The sequence below is a fragment of the Nymphalis io genome, chromosome 22 (assembly GCF_905147045.1).
Source record: "Nymphalis io chromosome 22, ilAglIoxx1.1, whole genome shotgun sequence".
Classification (NCBI taxonomy): domain Eukaryota; kingdom Metazoa; phylum Arthropoda; class Insecta; order Lepidoptera; family Nymphalidae; genus Nymphalis; species Nymphalis io.
In genome coordinates this window covers 5,828,704-5,849,746 of record NC_065909.1, presented here as the reverse complement: position 1 = coordinate 5,849,746, position 21,043 = coordinate 5,828,704, and the positions used below count along the sequence as shown (strand labels likewise).

Genomic DNA, 21,043 nt, shown 5'->3' with positions numbered 1-21,043 from the left:
AATATTATATTAATTTTAAACTATGTACAGTTATTGTTATAATATATATAAAATTAAAATAAAAAAAAAATACATATTACAAATTTAATGCAAAAACACGCCGTCTGAAATATTATCCCGTGGCATTGGCATTATATTAATTATATATTAAGATGAGTGTAGAAACAGTGGTATGTGTACCGTTGTATAGTGCGATATCGCGTTACGCACTCAGCGGAACAAAAACTTTAAATATTTAAAGCATTAGTTCGTAACTCCATTGTATCTGTTCACGACTCGTGTCGCAAAATTTTATCTCTTAATTGAATTGACGTTGTAATAATTAACATCGTGTTTAAATCTGGTGAGTCGGTTAGTTGAAGCGCTTTTATTTAAATCTTTTCATATTAATTACATTGTTTTTATGAAATAAATTATTTGGGTGTTGATAAATGAACATGTGAATTCCTCGCAATGTCTTTTTTACGAAAACACGAAATTTACGTTAAAAACAAATTAAGCGCGTTACAATTCAGTAATACTCGCCTGAATTTGAACCCCGATCATTGGTTTACGTTTCCTATTATTAGGCAAGCGCGCTCCACCTTAGACTGTATCACTACTTTCTATCAAGTGTCATAAAAGTCAAGCGCTAACTTATATATTTAAAAAAAACTACGGCGAGTAGAAAATCTATCAAAAACAATCTTTAAAATGTTTGATTTTATTCATATTAACTGCGATTGTCACCCGCTGCTAAGTTAAATCTTTATACACTTATTGGCATAACGTGAAGGTTTATGCCGTTGTTGCATCGACGTACAAAAAAAAAATTTTCAACGGATATTATTATATTTTTAAATAACAATGTTCTAAAGTGTCAATGACAAACCTTTTTGGTTCTGCTTAACGGGTGCTCAGTTAAAAAGATTTCTTTCTTTCTGTCATTAATGATATGACATAAGAAAAAAGAAGACAGCATTATTTAACTTTATATACATTTTCCTTTGTTAATAGTTTGATTATGTTAATTAATATTGTACAATCGTGCTATATATATTAGACTATTAAATATAATAAATATTATGTATTTAACAAAATAGAAAATCAAAAATGTCAACTATATTTAAATTTATAGAACTCGTTTCACATAAAAGTTTCATAATGTTATCAGACATGAGGACCTTAATGCACTTACATCAAAAACAATTCATGCGATTACACTTTTTATTACACTATAAATAAGACGAAAATTGGCATGTATGTATTTCGACATGTAACAACACGTACGTTTGTGTAGAAAGTTGCTCCAAAATCATGCATGCCAATTCACAGATTAATAAGGCTTTGAAAATGGTATCGATAAAAAAACAACGCCTTTTATTTAGATGACCACAGAATATTTTAATCATGAAATGTATATTTTTGTCGACATTTATTTGTAGTTATTTAATATCTGTTAAATTTAAGAAATGAAATGCCATGTTTATATTTTTTCCCGCTCCTCGAATGCTGGATTTCATGACTGGTTGATATGGACTCTGTGAAAATATGGCTTGATTTGTCAAACTGAGACAAGACTGCTTATAAACATGGCTGATATTGTTATTATTTAGTTATTGATGTTGCTGTTCGCCTGGCTGTTGTTCGATCATAATCACTATTGAAAATTACAGAGAAACATAATATATATTTTTCAATGTTTTAAAACTTTTTTATTGTACTTTATATATAAATTTTATTTTATTAATAAACCCAAAGCGCGCGAAAAAAAAAAAAGAAAATCGGTTAACAAACAGAGGAACAAACGTCATAGAATTGTTTTTTTAGCCTGTTCATATATTATTTGTTATAATAAATAATTTAAAATATTACATAAATGTATAGTATTGTTAGTACCTGATTAACATAAACCAAAAAAAATTGTCAGGCAAAGAACGAAAAATACACTACAAATTATACGTAGCCATTTAAAAAAAAAAGTAATACAAGGTTCTTTACAGTGTTCTTTTTTTTTAAATATTCAATTTTTAATTTCAATACAAAATATTATTATGACGTGAAATGTCATAAGTTCATATTAATAGCACATTCAAAGTTCTCCACTGTTCCGAGACGTAAGATTACACAATAACTAAACAGGAATTTTTAATTAAGGTCAACAGAGCCTTCAATGCGTAAGAAATAAATGGTTTTATTGAAATTACTACAAACACAGATAATAAATTAAAATCATATTACACTATTGCTAGTGCTATCATATATTGGTTTCCTATTTTCTTCTTGACATTTTTTTTTTAATTTTGGTATCGCTGACGTCATATATAATTCCGTTTCATCTAAGAACATGAATGATTGCGCTTGCAATTCCGTACACGTCACGTTTTAACGTTTTATTGAAACGCTACATATAGAAACGTTGCACCTCAAACATATTACTCTTAACACGCCCAAAGATCCTCAATGTTAACAAGTTGGAAATATTTTTTTTACATAATGTGATATTAAATGTAACCCCGAGTCCGGCCAATTTATTTTTTGCTATGGACGTATAACTTTTTTTATTTAATTTAGATAGGCAGACTTATTGGTCTACTTGATGGTAGGATATGTCCCTTGTACCTGTAGTACTGGCTCACTCACGCTTCAAACTGGAACACAATACTGTGTTACTATTTGGCATTAGAATATGGAATGAGATTCTTACCCAGGCGAGCTTGCACAAAGCCCTACCAAGTAAACGTCATATCTATGATACGTATTGGATATTTTGACTAAATCACGATAAGCATATTTGTTCCAATTTTATTATTTCTCACTTCTCACTTTATACATTCATTTTTCTTTTTTTTTTTTTTGTTCATATAAACGGAAGTGGAGGCCTGGGGTCTTGTAGAACAGTTTATCTATTACAAGCACCAATCTTCATATTAGCTGATATTTAAATGTTATATGTCAATTTGTAAACTTTTTGCGAGGAAATAAATAAGATATTATTATTATTAAATGGAAAAGCTTAAATTACTCAATATGAAATCGATTGACACACAATGAAACACATCCATGATGAACAACAACCAACCTGTCGTGTACAAAAAAGGTACACATTCTTGGGTGCGTGTAAGGAGTATGCATGCAATCAGAAAAAAAAAGAAAAATTGGGTGCGTGTAACGACTACTCAGGATAAATATTTCGTTGCAATTGTAACGCAACGCTCTATCTAGACGAATAAATAATCAATGAATTTTATTTATATTTGTACAGTATAACTTCGTGGTCAACCTTTATTCAGAAACAAACAGCAGTAATCAAATATAATAATCAAACGAATTTAAACCTAACTGTAATACATGTAAGATTGAAATTCAATTACATTTGTATGCGGTAAACCTCTTCGTAATAACACATCTGACCACAATAGCGTTTTCGGTTTGTTGTCCACTGGATACTAAAAGCTATATCGCTTTATCTTTTCCTAATAAATCTTTATTGCAAATCTTAAGTAAAATATTTTCTTAAAAGAATCACAATCAATGTTGTTAACTTTGTTGGCGATCCATTTATTTTGTTCACGTATGAAAAATGTCGTATTTCGATGAATAAATTACTTATTTCTTTACATAAAGAAAATCTATCGCGGTAACTGAAGCAGTTACATTATGGAATTATTCCCTTTACCAGTCAGAGATAAACTTTGTTTAAGTTTTATCTGAATCATTTGTGATTCAGATAAAACTCAAACAAAGAAGCCAATCATCAAGATGGTATAACCATCTTGATGATTGGCTTACTACGAGGAGGATGACCCCCCTTCGACAAATCCAATGGAACACAAATTCCATACTTTACCAACAAAGCTATGGTTCTCAATATAGATTGATAAAAACTTTCGTCCTTAATTATATACAAATAAATAACTTAAAGCATAACTTAAAACATAACATATATAGGTATGTATAAAACATAACTCTTCGTTATGTAAATAATATTTCAAGCTATAGATTTCAGTGGAGGATAAACCTAAGAGAATCAATCACATACTTCCACGAAGATAACGGACCAGTGCCGGCGTCTTTTGTACATTCTTATTTTATTTTATATTTATAATTAAGCAGTTTTGTTGCAAACAATATCGTATAGAACATGTCCCAGTCGGAAATAAACAGCCACAGACTAAAAAGTTTGTATAATATTGAAAATAAAAAATGTAATTAAATTTACAATTCTTAATATTTTCCTTTATTAAATAAAATAGTTTATTTAATTTTACTATATTTGAATATTATTAATATTGATTTGTATACATACCTATATAGGAAAAATTAAATAAAAAGTTTTTTAATCATGCAACACCACAATACATTAGCGTTATACATGTTATTGCGAACAATTGAGATTAAAGTAGCGAAATGATTTTGATCTTCGATCTCTTACGTGTTTCCTGCTGTCAGTGAAATGTAAACATATTTAAAGTTCTGATATCATAACGCAAAAAAAACCTTATAATGGCTTTATTTATGAATGCTTAGAAGACGTTTAGTTAAACACTTATTTACCTCTTCTGTCATCATTGATTTGACATTCGAACGAAGCAGACAGCGCTTTACTAATCATTTATATGTTTTTGTGGGTTTTTTTATAGAATAGAAAGGCGGACGAGCTTACGAGCCACCATCAGGTAAGTAGTCACCAACGCCCATAGACATTAGAGACAAGAAATGTTAACCATCGCTTACATCACCAATGTGCCACCAACCTTGGGAACTAAGATGTTATGTCCTTTGTGCCTGTAATTACACCGGCTCACTCACCCTTTAAACCGGAACACAATAATACAAAGTACTGCTGTTTTGCGGTAGAATATCTGATGAGTGGATACCTACCCAGACGAGCTTGCACAAAGCTCTACCACCAGTAATATATGTAAAGCCGTTGTTTAATCTGGCTTGTGGTTATGTTTTGCTTTAAAAGCGCTGAATCTGCTGAAAATGTATAATGAGAAAAGTCAACTAAACGTCTGCTTCTCATACTCTGTGTTCACCTTTTTACGTTTGATCATCTTAATGTCAATAATAGCTAAAATCATGTTTATTTTAATGTTAATTTTTCTTTAATGCGTAAATCTCGAAACTTGCTAGCATGTCATACCAATTATATGCGTTTCATCATATATATATAAATAACTTTTTTTAATAACTATCTTACAGTGTATTTAACTCAACTTCGAACAATAATTATTGTAGTAAAACATACCACATATTTCAAAGGCAAAAAAAACAATAAGTAATTATTATAATTTAAATTATACCTTAGTTCTTAATATAAATCGCCCGCGCAAAGTTTGCTAAGCTGCGCATGCGTGCACGATTATCCTAGTGACCCTAGGACCTAGCTCCATGTGCCTACCGTATTGACTACTGATAACAATGAAATCACGATATTTCTATCATTACAATATTATTTTTATATATTTTTGCACAATATGTGTGAAACAGTACCATAACAGTAACCGAAAAAATAATGGACGTTTATTTCTAGTTTCTAGTAGTCTAGAATAGGTAAAAAAAAAACGATCAATCAACATCAACTTATCTATCAAACACAAATATAACATACAAATTATTATAAACTACTCACTACACGTGTGTAAATTAGTTTAAACCGAGTTACCAGCCCAGCTTGCCTGATGTGAGCTTTTGCTGTTGAACTGGTTCCATCATAACCGAATGATTGTTGTTATATGTAAAGCCATTATTGTTTAATCCGGCTTGCTGTCATGTATTGCTGTTAAAGCGCTGAATCTGCTGAAAATGTTTAATAGGAAAACTTGACTAATGATTGCTACTTAATTTAACTCACTTGATGGATGTTCTTGACAAATCACCTATTCTACTCTGTCAAAATGATTATCTTAAATATTAGAAAGAGAAAGAAAGAAAACGACTTTATTCACGACTACACATATATATTAAGTTGAGTCAAGTCGATATATAAAGACAAAATGGCCTAGTGGTAAGAATCTTAACCGATGATCGTGGGATCAAACCCGTGCAAGCACCACTGAATTTTCACGTGCTTAATCTGTGATTATAATTCATTTCGTTCTTGACGGTGAAGGAAAACATCGTGAGGAAACCTGCATATGTCTAATTTCACTGAAATTCTGTCACATGCGTATTGAAGATGAGTAGCGTGGTGGAATACGCTCCAAACCTTCTCCTCAAAAAGGGAGAGGAGGCTTAACCGCGCAGTGGGACATTCACAATATATATATTAATTTTTTCACACGGCTTTGTTGACTTAAATTAGTAAAAACATTCGATAGAGATTAAAATTCTACATCCGTTTTAATATCTCATCTTTAATATCTCTCAAGCTGTCTGTGCTGAATTCCACGCCGATCAATGCATGACATACACACAAACTTTCACATTTATTATATTAAGGATTCCTTATAAAAAAAGATATATACGAAATATTATTCATCTGGTTATTGATTTAGTTCATTACACGCTGTAAAAAATATATGAAAGTATACAGAATTAATCTCCGTGGAATTCGACAGCAATTGCGTTTTGCCTTATTACGCGGAACTTAATAACATAGCGATGTTAACTTTCTTCTTATAAGATTTTATAACCAATTTTGAATCTATATATTAAATACTAACTAACCGCCCAATATCCACGGGTTAAATTAATCCTAGGCAAACTATGCCTAGGATTAATTTTATTGTATATATTTTTTTTTATACTCTGGAAAAACGCATTATGCGTTTCCCCCACGGGAACAGTGGGGGGTATGTGGAGCTCGCCGATGTCCGAGGCGCCGAGTGCGCCCCGAACAACGGAATACCCACTAAAAAACCAGCGATACCCTTTCCGTCATAACGAGGAGCCCGTGAGAGCGCCGCGGTAGCATGCGTAAGCGATCCCGTGACAGACAGGCCTCCATTCTCTAAAGGGATTACCAGGGTACTGAGAACCCCCTAGTCTCAGCGACGCCTATTGCGGTGGAGGGAGAAGGTGCACATAGCGCCTCATTCTTCTCCCCAGTCTTCTTCGGCGGAGCATGTTTGCAGCGGCGTCTTCTTCCCGCTCCCGCTCCGCGGCCTCCTTCTGCGACATTACATTTACACAGAAGGAGACCATTTCCGATCAGCCCTCATCGCTTCCGAGCATTGCATTGATGATGCTCGGCAAGGAGAGGTCTCCGCCGACAACTGCCGCCAGAGAAAGCCTCTGGGGCCCCCACGCGGCACACTCCGTCAGGGTGTGTTGCGCCGTGTCGATTGGCGCACCACGCTCATGGCAGGAAGGTGACATTTCCCGCCGTGCAGGTACTTACCGAAGCAGCCGTGTCCGGTAAGTACCTGCGTCAACCTAAACGAGAGCGTGCCTCGTTTTCTTTTGACCCAGCGACTTACTGGGGACGTACCGCCTCCACTGTCTTTTGAGTTACACAAATCTTACATACGAAGTTTTTCGTGAATTTTTGTTACAGTTTTCCCAACGTTCGTTTGTGTTTGGAAAAAAGCTGGACTTCGAATTTCCGACTACGTTGACATAAATGTTATCTCAATAATAGTTATATTATTATAGCCTACCTATAATAACTATCTTGAAACTTGTAATGTAGAAGCAGCTTATCGCAGTTGTGTCATTATCATTTACCAGCTATAGACCAACAAATTTTTGGTGTAAACGTATTCATGCAACGCATATAGAGTATTATTCATAATTTATTTAATAGGTTATAAAATGTTTGTAACATTAGAAATTGTGTTTTCTTCTTTTTATAAATAATATTTATCGAGTTCTGATTTTGTTACACTTATAGAGGCTAGCTTTTGTAATATTAATAAATTTATCAAGTATAAAAGTTACACATTCGTAACAATTCTGAACGTGATTAGACAAATAGAATTCATATTTCCGGACGAAACGCCAGCAATATAGGCACCCCGCCATCTTGCCTCGGGCGATAGTACCAATTGGCGCGCGTTCTTTATTCGAAATTCAAAAAGAAACTTCTGGCATAATTATTTTTTTCCCGTTCATTTATTTGTTATATTGTATTTATTCATTGGCCAGTAATTTAAAGAGTTTTTTTAACAATAAAATGAATACATCATTCTCACACTAATATTTAATTAGTACTTACCAATTTGCTTTGATTGAAGTATTTCTAATGTGTTATGAAATAGTTTGCTTAATTAACTTGGTTTATTTTGTAATAAAAAATGTCATAAAATTATAAAATAAGCGACAAACACGATAACTTATGTAATTTTGTTCATGCATATGTTTAAAAAATCTAAAAATCATTTTAATGATTAAATTTGATAACATAACACGTATTATACCGATACAAATTTAAGTCGCTTTACATCTACTCTATATCTTTCCGTACATATACCTAATGAATGTAAATAATTCGTTATAAGGACGTAAAGATAAATCGATTTCAGCCCTTCTCCGTATATATAATATATGTATTATATACAATGTCCCAATAGCCTGAGGCAAATGCACATTTACGTTGGGGCGACTAAATAGCGGATATTGAACAAATGTGAATGAATTTGGAGACGCGTTCGTTTCACCTACCTACGCAACGAAAGTTTTAAAAATATTATATATTTTTATATATTATCATTACACATAGGTGTAATGTATTAACAAAAGATTTAGATATATTGGAAGAATCACGTTTTCATAGCTATTAAATATAGATTTAAAAAATTAAACTGTCATTATCATTGCCTATAATTTTATAAAGAGAATATAATTAAGAGATACGTTTTTTGTATGATTTTAAAAATTATTATTTTATTATTTATTTCATACCTACAGGAATATCAACAGTACTAAAATAGATAAATGTTCAACCCGGACGAAGACGGGACGAAAATACTAAATAAATTTAGGCTTTTATTGAATTACATTAATTTTCACTTAATATATCGAATTTTCTGCTTGGTCAAGTGCACGTACATAATACAAATACAAAGCACTCTGGATAAGACTTTGTTACACGCTTTAATAGTTCTTAAGTTGTGGAATATAAAGGTGATTTTCCTTTGCAATGCCGTATAGTAAGTTGGTCCGCTGTACAAAGTCAGTTGTTCAGCCGAATGGTCACCAATCGTAGTACGATCGTAGTACCTACTAATTACTTATCGCCTCGGGGTGGGGTTTAACCCTTAACACTGATTCTCGATTGTAACTCACATATGTATTTAAATCTTTTATATAATTTCAATTACTTTAAAATCAAAAATACTTAGGACTTATTATTATACTAAAATTAATAATAACAATGTTTTTATTTAATTATTAATGTTTCGTTTTCTCCAATAAAAAGCGTGAAACAAAACCGTGAACCTTCGACTGTCATATCGCAAGACGTTATTAAAAAATTAAAATTGAATAACCAACTGTGAACCACCAAGTATGACATTGTAATTCAATATTCAGTTTTATTTCTCTGGTAACACATAGAATGTAACATGACAATTCGAATTGGTGTTTAACTGGATACAACGAGCACACGGAAATTTTTTGACGTATTCCGAATTCATTATAATATTCAAATACAAGCGAACAGAAATGTCATCATATACAATATGAGAAACCGAACCTAAATAAAATCAACCGAATTTCATAATACAACATAAAACATCCGCCATTTTAGATTTATAAGAATAACAATAATTCACAATACTATTTTATCAAAATTGCTAATCACTTACAACTTCATACAGAGATTAAATACATCACCCTCTGTTTGGAGTCGAGTAAAAGGGGTCAAACAAGAGTCGAGTGCCAATAGTAAATACCCCGAGGGAGGACCGCCCTCGGCAGTCTCCGTTTGGCACGCGACGCGCACGATCGTTAGTGCAAGGTCATTCGTGAAAAATAATCGTAAACAAAGTGCTCTGTGAATCACATTTACGCGTTATTTAAAACTCGCTTATTTTTATTCATATTAATTAAATGATATAAATAATGTGGGTCGATAATTTTTTCTTTTGTTTTTTTTTTTTTTTTCAATTTTTGAACGTAATGTTTGTAATTAAACGTCATTGTATGTTTAAAATGTTCACAATTAGGCGTGTACCATGATAATATCAATCTTGTTTTTATTTGTAAAGAATTTTACAGCAAAGTAATCATACTAAAAGTTCAATTAGAATAAAAAAACGTACAAGTTCTGTAATTAAAAATATACCGTTACAGAGGGCATAGTAAAACAACGCCTAAACGATTTCTGTATTAATTATTTTTTATTTCTAGAGTATCGACTATAATCGCCATGCAGAATCGATTTTATAACGTTATTTGCATAATAAAATTGTAATAAACATTAGAGATGTTTAATGTATCGATATGAAATTATCGATATTTATTTTAATGAAATTCGCTTATCGATTCGATTTTCGAATTTAGTGCACACGTGTGTCAAAATCTTTATAATTTCAATCGATTATTTAATACGAGATATAAATTGTTCTCGGTCACTTATAACATTGGATCCGGTAGTCCATTGGGTCGAAGCGAGTCTCGAACGTAAGGTTGTAATTTAAGAAGTAATCACTTACTGATCGTTGCCGGAATCGTCCGCCTTTTAAGGGGCCAGTAATTATCGAATATTCGGATAAAAATTTACATATTGTTTTTTTTTTTTTATAGTTCGCTTTCTCGTCGTTTCGATTAACGTTTTGAACTTTACAAGGTACCCGGGGACAATGTCGTAGTGAGTTTAATGTAATTAGATGGTGCGATAAAAATTGTGTTGTTCCCAAAGAAAAAAAGCATTCTTTTCATTGGGAAGACATAAAAACCTGGCGGTGGCGTACGTGGATTTATCCAGCGTGATTGAGGTGCAGGTAAAATATAAAACCTTTTTATAATTATATATACAATACTAAAATTATAAATATAAGGTCTTAACATAGAAGTATTCACTCTTACGTTAAAGACAAATACAGAAGCTAAATAATTATTTCAATATTTTTTTTTTTAAAAGTACTTCTCGTAATTATAGAGTAAGTTTTATTGTAAAAAATCAGCCGTTCTACAACATATCGCCGTTATATGAAATGATTTAGTAGCCTTCAACTTGTCAAATCAAATGTATTATATAATCGAGAACGCTCATTAAAACTGGTGTTATTTGCGATAAAAAATCTTCAATGGCATAAACATGTATATGAAAAATTCATATTCGATATTGATGAATTGACTCGTTAAACTTATAAAATGTACCTATGTAATACATATGTACATTTTACATAAGAGTTTGTCTCTAGCTATCCCGTTCTTGCACTTACTCATTCATATATTATCTACCTACTCTATACATACGTATATGAAACTTAAACGTTTTTTTATTTATTTAAAATGTAACGTTATTAATATATTTTCTTTTTATAGAAATGCAAATTGTACAATTATTATACAACTCTGCATTTGCCCGATGCTTCTTACGAACATCTTTCATAAGACCGCCCTTTGAATGTATTTTTTTATTCAATATCAGTATTTTTCTTTTTTTTTAATTCCTCGATTGTACTTGTGCAATGAAGATATTTATTATTATTATATTAAATACCTTTTCTGTACTTTGTATACTAGGTATATAGAATACCTTAGTGTAAGAATTATAAATAATCTATCGTATTGTATGGTTAATAAGGTTAAAACTCAATTATCCGCTACTGGACTAATATATCCGCCTCTGTTGTAAAGGTTTCGAAATTTATTTCAATACGCTGCTTTGTCATACCTACAAGTATCACTTGAATTATAAACCTGATAACATGAAAACTCAATAGATACCTTTAAGCTGTTAATGATCATTATTATTTTTTATAGAATTACGTTAAAATTAATAAATGAACTTGATTATTTGTCCTGAATCATCCTATAGGATCACTAGTTTTCCATAACTTCGCCCGCATTTAATACGTGTTAGTTACCATACGTTTTCTATACCCCTAACAACCTGTATGTATTTCATAAGGATCGGTTGAGTAACAAATATATATATTATAAAGTTAGTTAGGATAAATAAATCTCAAAAATTGAAATACACGCATAATTTAGTGTTACTTAAGTTAAACTCCAAGTCCAATCGATAAAGGAGTAAAGATAAACAAACCTTAGATTGACGTATTCCATGCGATTTGCTAAAAAGTCTCTCCTATATTATGTACTACAAATGGTTCTTGATTAATATATCATTATTTATAATACAACACAATTTCATATAACTACTTATATATGCTTTAATTTTAGTTCCAGTTTCGATATCAAGACATTCAATAAGAATCCATAATGAAAATCATAGATAATTCAAGATTTTCACCAATGATATCACGTGGATTCAATGTCAAATTTGTTTACTTTTATTGTATCTCTATCTTTATACTGGTGGTAGAACTTTGTGCAAGCTCGTCTGGGTAGGTACCACCCACTCATCAGATATTCTACCGCAAAACAGCAGTACTTGGTATTGTTGTGTTCCCATTTGAAGGGTGAGTGAGCCAGTGTAATTACAGGCACAAGGGACATAACATCTTAGGTTTCAAGATTGGTGGCGCATTGGTGATGTAAGAGATGGTTAACATTTCTTACAATGGCAATGTCTATGGGCGGTGGTGACCACTTACCATCAGGTGGCCCATATGCTCGTCGGCCTTCCTATTCCATAAAAAAAAAATTTGGTTGGCCAGGCTATAGGTACTGACAGACTAACAGTCTACATAGTGACTCATTTTTCTTTAACGGTATCATATGAGTGTATTTTAATTAACAATTTATCTTCTCAAACGTAATAAAAGCATTTATAGCATCTAATATACCTCTTTCGTCAAACTGACTGCCTTTTTTTACAAATCCTATTTAAGAATGACTGGACATATTACATTCGTCTGAACTTTTTTAGCACTAGTTTGTATAAATTAGTTTTAGAATTTGAATGTTTCTATTATTAGTTCGTTTCGTTCGAGTAATTTCGGCGTTAAATTTATTTAATGCTATTTTAATTACATGTTTCATTTTAAATGAATATGCAGTAGTTACCAAATGATTGTATTTGAACAGTTGATGTCATGTCAGATGAAAGTCTTTTATTAGCCTTTACTTCTCCTGGTATTAGAATACGTTATATATATTATAATTGTAGTATATAGGAGATATATATAATAAGCGATATAACTTCCACACCAACTAAACAAAGACAAAGATAGACAAAGCCCAAACTCCAACTTTCACACTTCACTTAACAATAAACTAATGTATGCTCACAAATCATATTACTCAATTGTATTATAAGTAATAAGGTATTACAAATTAAACTTAGACGTCATTATTTTATCGCGGAAAACCGTTCTGTGCTGACACGCTAACGAATGGACTCTGCCTATTCCGTATGTTAATGAGACTTACATATTGGTCAATTTAACAGCATTGTAATATAGACACATCAGCCATTACACATTCCTCGATTGATTGATTGATTTAGACATATAACAGTAAATTAAATGACGTATCGATATCGATAATTTATAGTCTGTTACCGCACTTGCAACTTATGTTCACTCCCACATAAATATTACCTACGCTTTAGTAAATGTTCTATTTTTAAAAATATTTAAAAAGTAGATTTATAAGAAAACTTTTTGCTCTCGATAAAAAACACACAGAAATTTGTTTCAATTATTTTAAAAACCTTTAAACTTTTTTTTAATAGTACAGTTATTTAAATCAATTTATAATTGTTTTCGTATATGAAATATAAATTGATTATCACTTGAAATTTATGATTATTATCATTACAAAATGCCATCTTTTTCGATCGTAATTTTCTTTTTTTTTTTTGTTTCATTTGTAAAAGATTCGAATACAAAAATACTAAATACTAGAGAATGTTTTCTAATTTTGAAAAAAATTTCATATTATTTTCTAGAAAAGATGGTGAAAAATAGTGCAATTCGGATATTTAATGGATTATCACTATTTACAATTCTTTATTCAAAGCATCCGACAGCTGAAGATATTTAGAAAAATATATTTGTAAAGCATGCAAATCGAAATATTGGAATTGCATCTGCAAAAATATTTATAAAACCTTTTATATTTGAAATAAAAGACATTTTTGGGAAAAAAAATATATTTTCAAAAACGAATATGTTAGTGTTATAGTTATTTGATGTATCTCTCACATCCCACTTGGACTTTTATTTTTTATTATCTGTAAAAAGGCCAATTTACCAATTAAGCTACTAATTTGTAAACAATTTACCGGTTTATTAATTTCCAAATAAAAATACCGAAATCACGTAATAAAATTATTAACTCGTTTTAACCTTTTGAAATTCGAACCAATTTGCACTATTAATTATTTAATCTGTGTCAACGAGAATATGTCAAGTAATTAGAGAGTATAATGCATAAATCTTATAAAAATTAGATCACTTACGACATTCAAAATCGTGTTAAATGGCCTTTGACTATAGCAACGAAAAATGGTGACATTTCACCAAATTTAATAGCTACTGAATTTGTTATTTTTTACAACTAATTTTTATTTTTACTGCATCATTTATTTTTAGGTTTTTTAAGGTATTCATAAAATCCAAGAGAAATCAAAAATGTGTCAAAAAAATTAAAACCATCATGAATTCGAATTAATTTTAAAAAAATATTTTTTTTAAATTAATTCTGGTGCAGAGAGGCAATAGTGTCAGCGTCTTGGATACAATGCCACAGGACAATCTTTTAGACGGCGTGTTTTTGCTTTAAATTTGTAATTGTATGTAATGTAATTAAAAAGATAAATAAAATAATATTAGTAAAACCTAAAAAATATATATGTATATTTTAGCGACTTATTTTAGGAAATGATTATCTAATACTACTTAAAATAAATACACAATAAAGAAAAAAGTAATTTAATCACGAAAAATCTACGTAAAAATCAAAATATTTTTATTCAAATCGACACATAAGTTCCTGTTAAATTATCAAACAATCTATGATCGCGGTTTAAAACCTAGGCAAGCACAACAGAATAATCATGTGCTTAATTCATGTTTATTATTCATCTCGTGCTTGGTGGTTCATCTGTAATTCCGCCACATGCGTATCCACCTGCGTTGGAGCAGCGCGGGGAAATAAGATCCAAACATTCTCCTCAATAGGAGGCCTTAGCCCACTGATACGTTCACAGGCTGTTACTTACTACTTAATACGTATATTTATTTGACAGTTATCTTTTCATTTGTATATTATATATATATATATATATATATACGTAATTATCTCGCTGCGTAATGTACCTGTTTTGGTTTTCACCACATCCGGTCATCGCATTGGTTAAACAAAACTTGATTGAGTGCTGTCATTATGATAAGCGCAGGCACAAGACTGTCTTAAAAAAAATACAATTACTTCACTGACGAATCTCTCCTTTAATCATTATACTCGATATCAACAATATTGAAGTGATTCTTCAATTTATGATTTTTCGAATTCATTACTATGTAATCTGTAAAAGTTCACTTGCACTTATAAACGTTGCTTATGACAGTTTAATTAAACACTGATTTATCTCTCTTTCTGTCATTATTGATTTAACATTCGAAAGAATAAGACAGCATTAATACATTCTTTAAAAGAAGGCTATACTAATACGTGCCTAGTGCGAGTTTCTTAAGTTATACGAAGTTATTATCCCTAGACGTTGCTTTTATCATTCCATACAAATCGTACTACGAAAACTGTGCTATGATATGCTTTGCTGGCAGAAGTCACTTCGTATCCCATTCGTGGAATGGTGGAAACCTACTTGCGCTGCTTTAAATGTTTGCGTCATAAATTCATCTTTAAACTTTAACTCTATACACGTTGCTATGAAATATGTTCATGAATTAAACTTTCTAAACAACCAAAGAACTTTGTTATTTAAATGTTTGAGAATTTTTTATTGAGTTACTTTGTTATTGAGTTGTTTGAAAAATGATTAAACGATTCTGGAACGGACTAACAAACGTACATATATAAACGATTACATTGTAAACTTAACATTAAAATATAGTTCAAGTAGGGTCTTATAAGCACTTTATAATCATTACAGGATAAATAATATGTATATCAACCAAGCATTTTGAATTAAGAATACCGTACTGAACCGTAATAACCAGAAAGAAATTTAAGAAGAAGTATGTCAATTAAATCTATATATTATATATATAAAAAAATAGAGAAATACCACTCATCAAGAGGTCTAAGCTATTTGTTGTGCTTTTTATATTTAGTATTCCTTCCACTCAAAGGGAGAGAAAGCTTTATCCCAGCAGTAGGACATTCACAGGCTATTTTACAACGAGCAAGTAATACTGTAGTCACCACGTAGTTACTCTTTACTAATTAAAGTACGTAACAAAAACACGGCTTAATAATGAGATTAATTAATTTAATACTTGATTTTTCTTAAAGGACTTTAAAGTAAGTAAAATTTCAAGGCAACCAATGCAACTTTGACACAAGTTCAATACAACGTATGACATCTGTCAATTATAAGCTGTGCGAGCTTTTTTAATATTCGTATGTCTCAAGACAGTCGTGTGTCTGCAACAATATAAGTATGCGTAACTCGATATTTGGCAATTGATCTAAATTAAATAGATTTAACGTCGGGTCAAGTATAAATTGGAGATTTGATTACTGAACATATAAATCTTGTTATAAATTGCTACTTAATTATATATGCATTCTAATAAAAAATATAGTTAACATAGTTTTTTTACTCTACTGGTGGTTGAGCTTTGTGCAAGCTCGTTTGGGTAGGTACCACCCACCCATTAGATATTCTACCGCAAAACAGCAGTACTTGGTATTGTTGTGTCCGTTTTGACGGGCGAGGCAGTGTGATTACAGGCACAAGGGACACCTTAGTTCCCAAGGTTGGTGGCGCATTGGCTATGAAAGCGATGTTAACATTTCTTACAATGCCAATGTCTATGGGCGTTGGTGACCACTTACCGTCAGGCTCATTTGCTCGTTGGCCTACCTATAATATAAAAAAAAAAAACATTCTCAACAATGTCGTATCATTATTAAATATAGACTCTATGGATGCACTATGGACTTTATAGCTTATTCTAACCACTACAAGAGTATAGACAAAAAAAAACAACTTTGATTTGAGATCTTGAGATATCTACAATACACATTATGGTTTTGCGAAAAAATGGCGTTTTAAGTGTCGGCGAAGTTATCTTTGGAAATACAATTAATATGGGTATAAATAATAATAATAATTATAATACTTTATTGTTATCCAATACATACATATTATAAAAAGTAGGCCTGACTCCTGAACTGGTGTTACCCGTGCGGCAGTTGTTGTTGAGTGGAATTATGTCGCATTATAAACAAGATATTATCAAGAACTGTTTATAGTGCATAATATAGCGAAGCCTTTAATAAATTACTATGTAAATCTAAATTTTGTTTATCTTTACTCCCTCGATTGAAATACGAGAGTATGTAAACATCAACAATTTTAAGATTGTTCTTAAATAAATACTCTGACAAATATTGTTTTTAGTATATAAATCAGTGGGCAGACCCCGCCCGATGGTCAGACGATTTTAGGAAGATGGCGGGTGCTCAATGGATGCGACTAGCACAGGACCGGGAGAACTGGCGCGCCTGTGAGGAGGCCTATGTCCAGCAGGGGATTAATGTGGGCTGAATATGATGATATAAATCTATCCGATTATAATGATATTTCGTTTTAATATATACAATGATTAATTTAAATATCATTTCGAGTATTCGACGCTCATTACAATTATATTATATTTATATAATTCGAACATCGCGTGCGCTTGTAATTACATTATGATTACATTCTTATCTGTGATTCTTATTTATGACTCAAAGATTGATATGTCATAACTTTCATTTAATTTAAAACAATAATAATCAATCTTTATTTTAGATAATTAAATTCTAAGTTAGACCAATATTAATTATTGTAACGTACACTTTAAAAAAATCTTATAAACTTACGATTGTATTGGAAATAATAGGAAGGCAGTAAGGCTAATATGCTTGCAGTTCTATTCTGTAAGAACTCACTTCATTACTCACGTGTGAAATGTTGACAAGTAAACAAAATAAACTATTTTGATGCGTGTATTCTTGAAATGTTATAATTATTACGGTCAATGCCGCATTTCTGAAATTTCACGAACATTTTCTGCGGTGAGTTTTTTTATTTTTATAGTATAGTATAAGTAGGCGTACGAGCATATGGGCCACCTGATGGTAAGTAGTCACCAACGCCCATAGAAATTGGCATTGTAAGAAATGTGAACCATCGCTTACATCGCTAATGCGCCATCAGCCTTGGGAACTAAGATGTTATGTCCCTTGTGCCTGTAATTACACTAGCTCACTCACCATTCAAACACAACAATACCAAGTACTGCTGTTTTGCGGTAGAATATCTGATGCGTGGGTGGTACCTACCCAGACGAACTTGCACAAAGCCCTATCACCAGTAATGTTTCGAGTTTGTTCTCACAGAATAGCCCTACTGGTGAAAAATTGTCGTTATCTATAAGAAATATTATTAAATTGAATGCAGTTTGAGGCACAACATTATCAAATAATGGCGAGCAATATCAGCAATTAAAATGTAATGACATCAATGCTATAAAAATTTACTTCGTTTTTCGCTTTTGAAATGTTAATAAACATAGCCAATAATATTGCACTGGACGCTTTATCTGCTTATAAGTGCAATTTCTTTCAAATAAATTTAAACTAGTTAAATATTTATCACATAACTCGCCTAACTCATTAAACGTTTCTATATTAATTTGGTTTATAATTAACCCAATCAAAGACTACACTCGGTCTTTAATACCTCAGTAATTCACGTTTAATTTACGTAACACAATAGCAAAATCTTTAAGCGTTAACACAAAGAAACGCCGTTGATTTGATAATTACATTAATCATGAAGCTATTAGCTTGTTGATGTCAGTCGGGCTTATTGCCATTGATTAATTTTTGATTCAAATATCGATGTTGCATTGAAATCATATTTTTGAATACGTTATTAAGAAAAAGTGATGTAATTATACTTAGAAGATCTTAATTAAGTCGTTTATAGATAATAAAAGAGCTTGGAGTTAGTACTCGTTAATTTTCATACGTGATATATAAATTTAATTGTGTAAAAATACACATAATTCTATGTGTATTTTTCAATTGGAATAGAATCTCTCGTTAGAATCTACATTCTGAACCGGTAGATGCTATAGCTTTAAATAGCTTTTGAAATGACGAGTAAACAATGCTCGTTAAGGGCCTACTTAAATCAAGTATTGGCAATATCATATTTATTCCCAATATGCCAAAAAATATACCAGATATTAACGATTTGCCAAATATAACACATGTGACTAAACTGTCACATACTTGTCATTTACTCTAATCAATTCATCGTTCATACCGGTTTATATAAGTTGTAAGAATAATGACTCGAGCGTGGGAGGTATCCATTCAAGTACAGTCATATAAGACCCATTATATAACTCGTGACAATCTTAGCACAGTCATAACAGAGTATAAACAAGAAATTTGTAAAAGAATCAAAATAATTATAGAATCTATGTATACTTCATTGGTTTAGTTCCTAGACAAGGCTGCAGATAGCGATGTCCTGAGTCCAAATCCCAGTTTTTCAGTCGAAAATTCTCTGTAGCGGCGCGGAGTATTGAAGTTTGGACACTCCCGTGCCTCGAAAAGCACGTAAAGGTCGTGCGCTTGAACTCTTTCCGGTCGTATCGGGTTGCCGTCCATCGGATTGTGAGAGTGAGAGAGTAGAGAGTCGTGCAGTAGAATATGTCCTGCGCAGGCTAATTTCTCTTTAGATTGGCCAATATCATATAATGTACGATATACTGGGTCAGGAGGACATCATTTTGCGGTCACAGTAACTAAAAATAAATAAGTATATTTTGTAATTATATAATTGAACTAAAATTGCGAAATATTGTTTATGTATTAATTTTAATTACAATAACAATCTTATTATAATTGCCTAATTAAATTAAAATATAGTAATAAACGATATTCTCATTAAACTTTAATTATTATAATTTATTTATTCGGTCTCTTGAGTTTCGACGATGAATGTATTTCAAGTGTATTATATGCGTAAATAATAAATAACTTAAACACATACATACTTACATGCCATACTAACTTTTACTCAATCTCTTTTAAGAACTATTGTCATAAAAGACAATGCTACTGCGTTCGGCCATCTGTATTCCGATAACTAAACATGCTATATTTAAAAGCTTCCAACATTAATATTATAAGGCCTCCTTCACAAATGAAGGCTATTTGTACAAGCTCTAATTCAAATTCACCTTTGCAACATCTTACAAATGTATTTTTGAATACTTTCGCCAAATTATTTTAGCTAAATTTTTGCACTCAGTTTTTGTAATAACACTATTTATTATATATATATTTTTATTTGTTTTATTAATCTATGTAGAATAAAATAAAATAATGTTTTAAAAAGGTTTTTAAAATGATATTTTTTTGGAAATATTGTAATTGTAATTTATCCGTGGTCTCTTGTACCCAGGAGCGCCTCGGTGGCGGCGGGCTCGGGCTCAGCGGCGGCGGGTTCCGCGGCGCGCAGCCCTCGCTCGCCGACTTTCAGCCACCGTACTTCCCACCACCCTTCGCTCCGACAGCCCATCCTGCTAGCCCGCACCATCAGCAACAGGTTTCTTTTTGTAATTTATAATCATCCAGCAACGGTTTTATAATTATTATTTTTTTATCATTTATAGGCCAGCGTTTGACCCATCACTAGTAATCTAGTGATTAAATCGATAATTCAGTTGTTATTTTAATCTTAGACATATTTTTTAATAATTATATAATTTAGGTAAATACCTAAACAATTACGGCCTTAATTTTTTATTATAAATGGTAATTAGAGGGATATTAGTTA

General features: G+C 31.4%; 1 protein-coding gene across 2 annotated transcripts in view; it reads left to right on the top strand.

Annotated features, from left to right (window-relative positions):
- Positions 1–21,043, top strand: part of LOC126777223 (transcription factor AP-2-epsilon) — a 72,043-nt gene that overhangs the window by 37,635 nt on the left and 13,365 nt on the right. For both annotated transcript variants that reach the window (XM_050500208.1, XM_050500207.1), the window contains one exon: positions 20,669–20,812. In XM_050500208.1, coding sequence (XP_050356165.1) covers positions 20,669–20,812 — 144 coding nt within the window. The remainder of the gene's footprint in view (positions 1–20,668; positions 20,813–21,043) is intronic.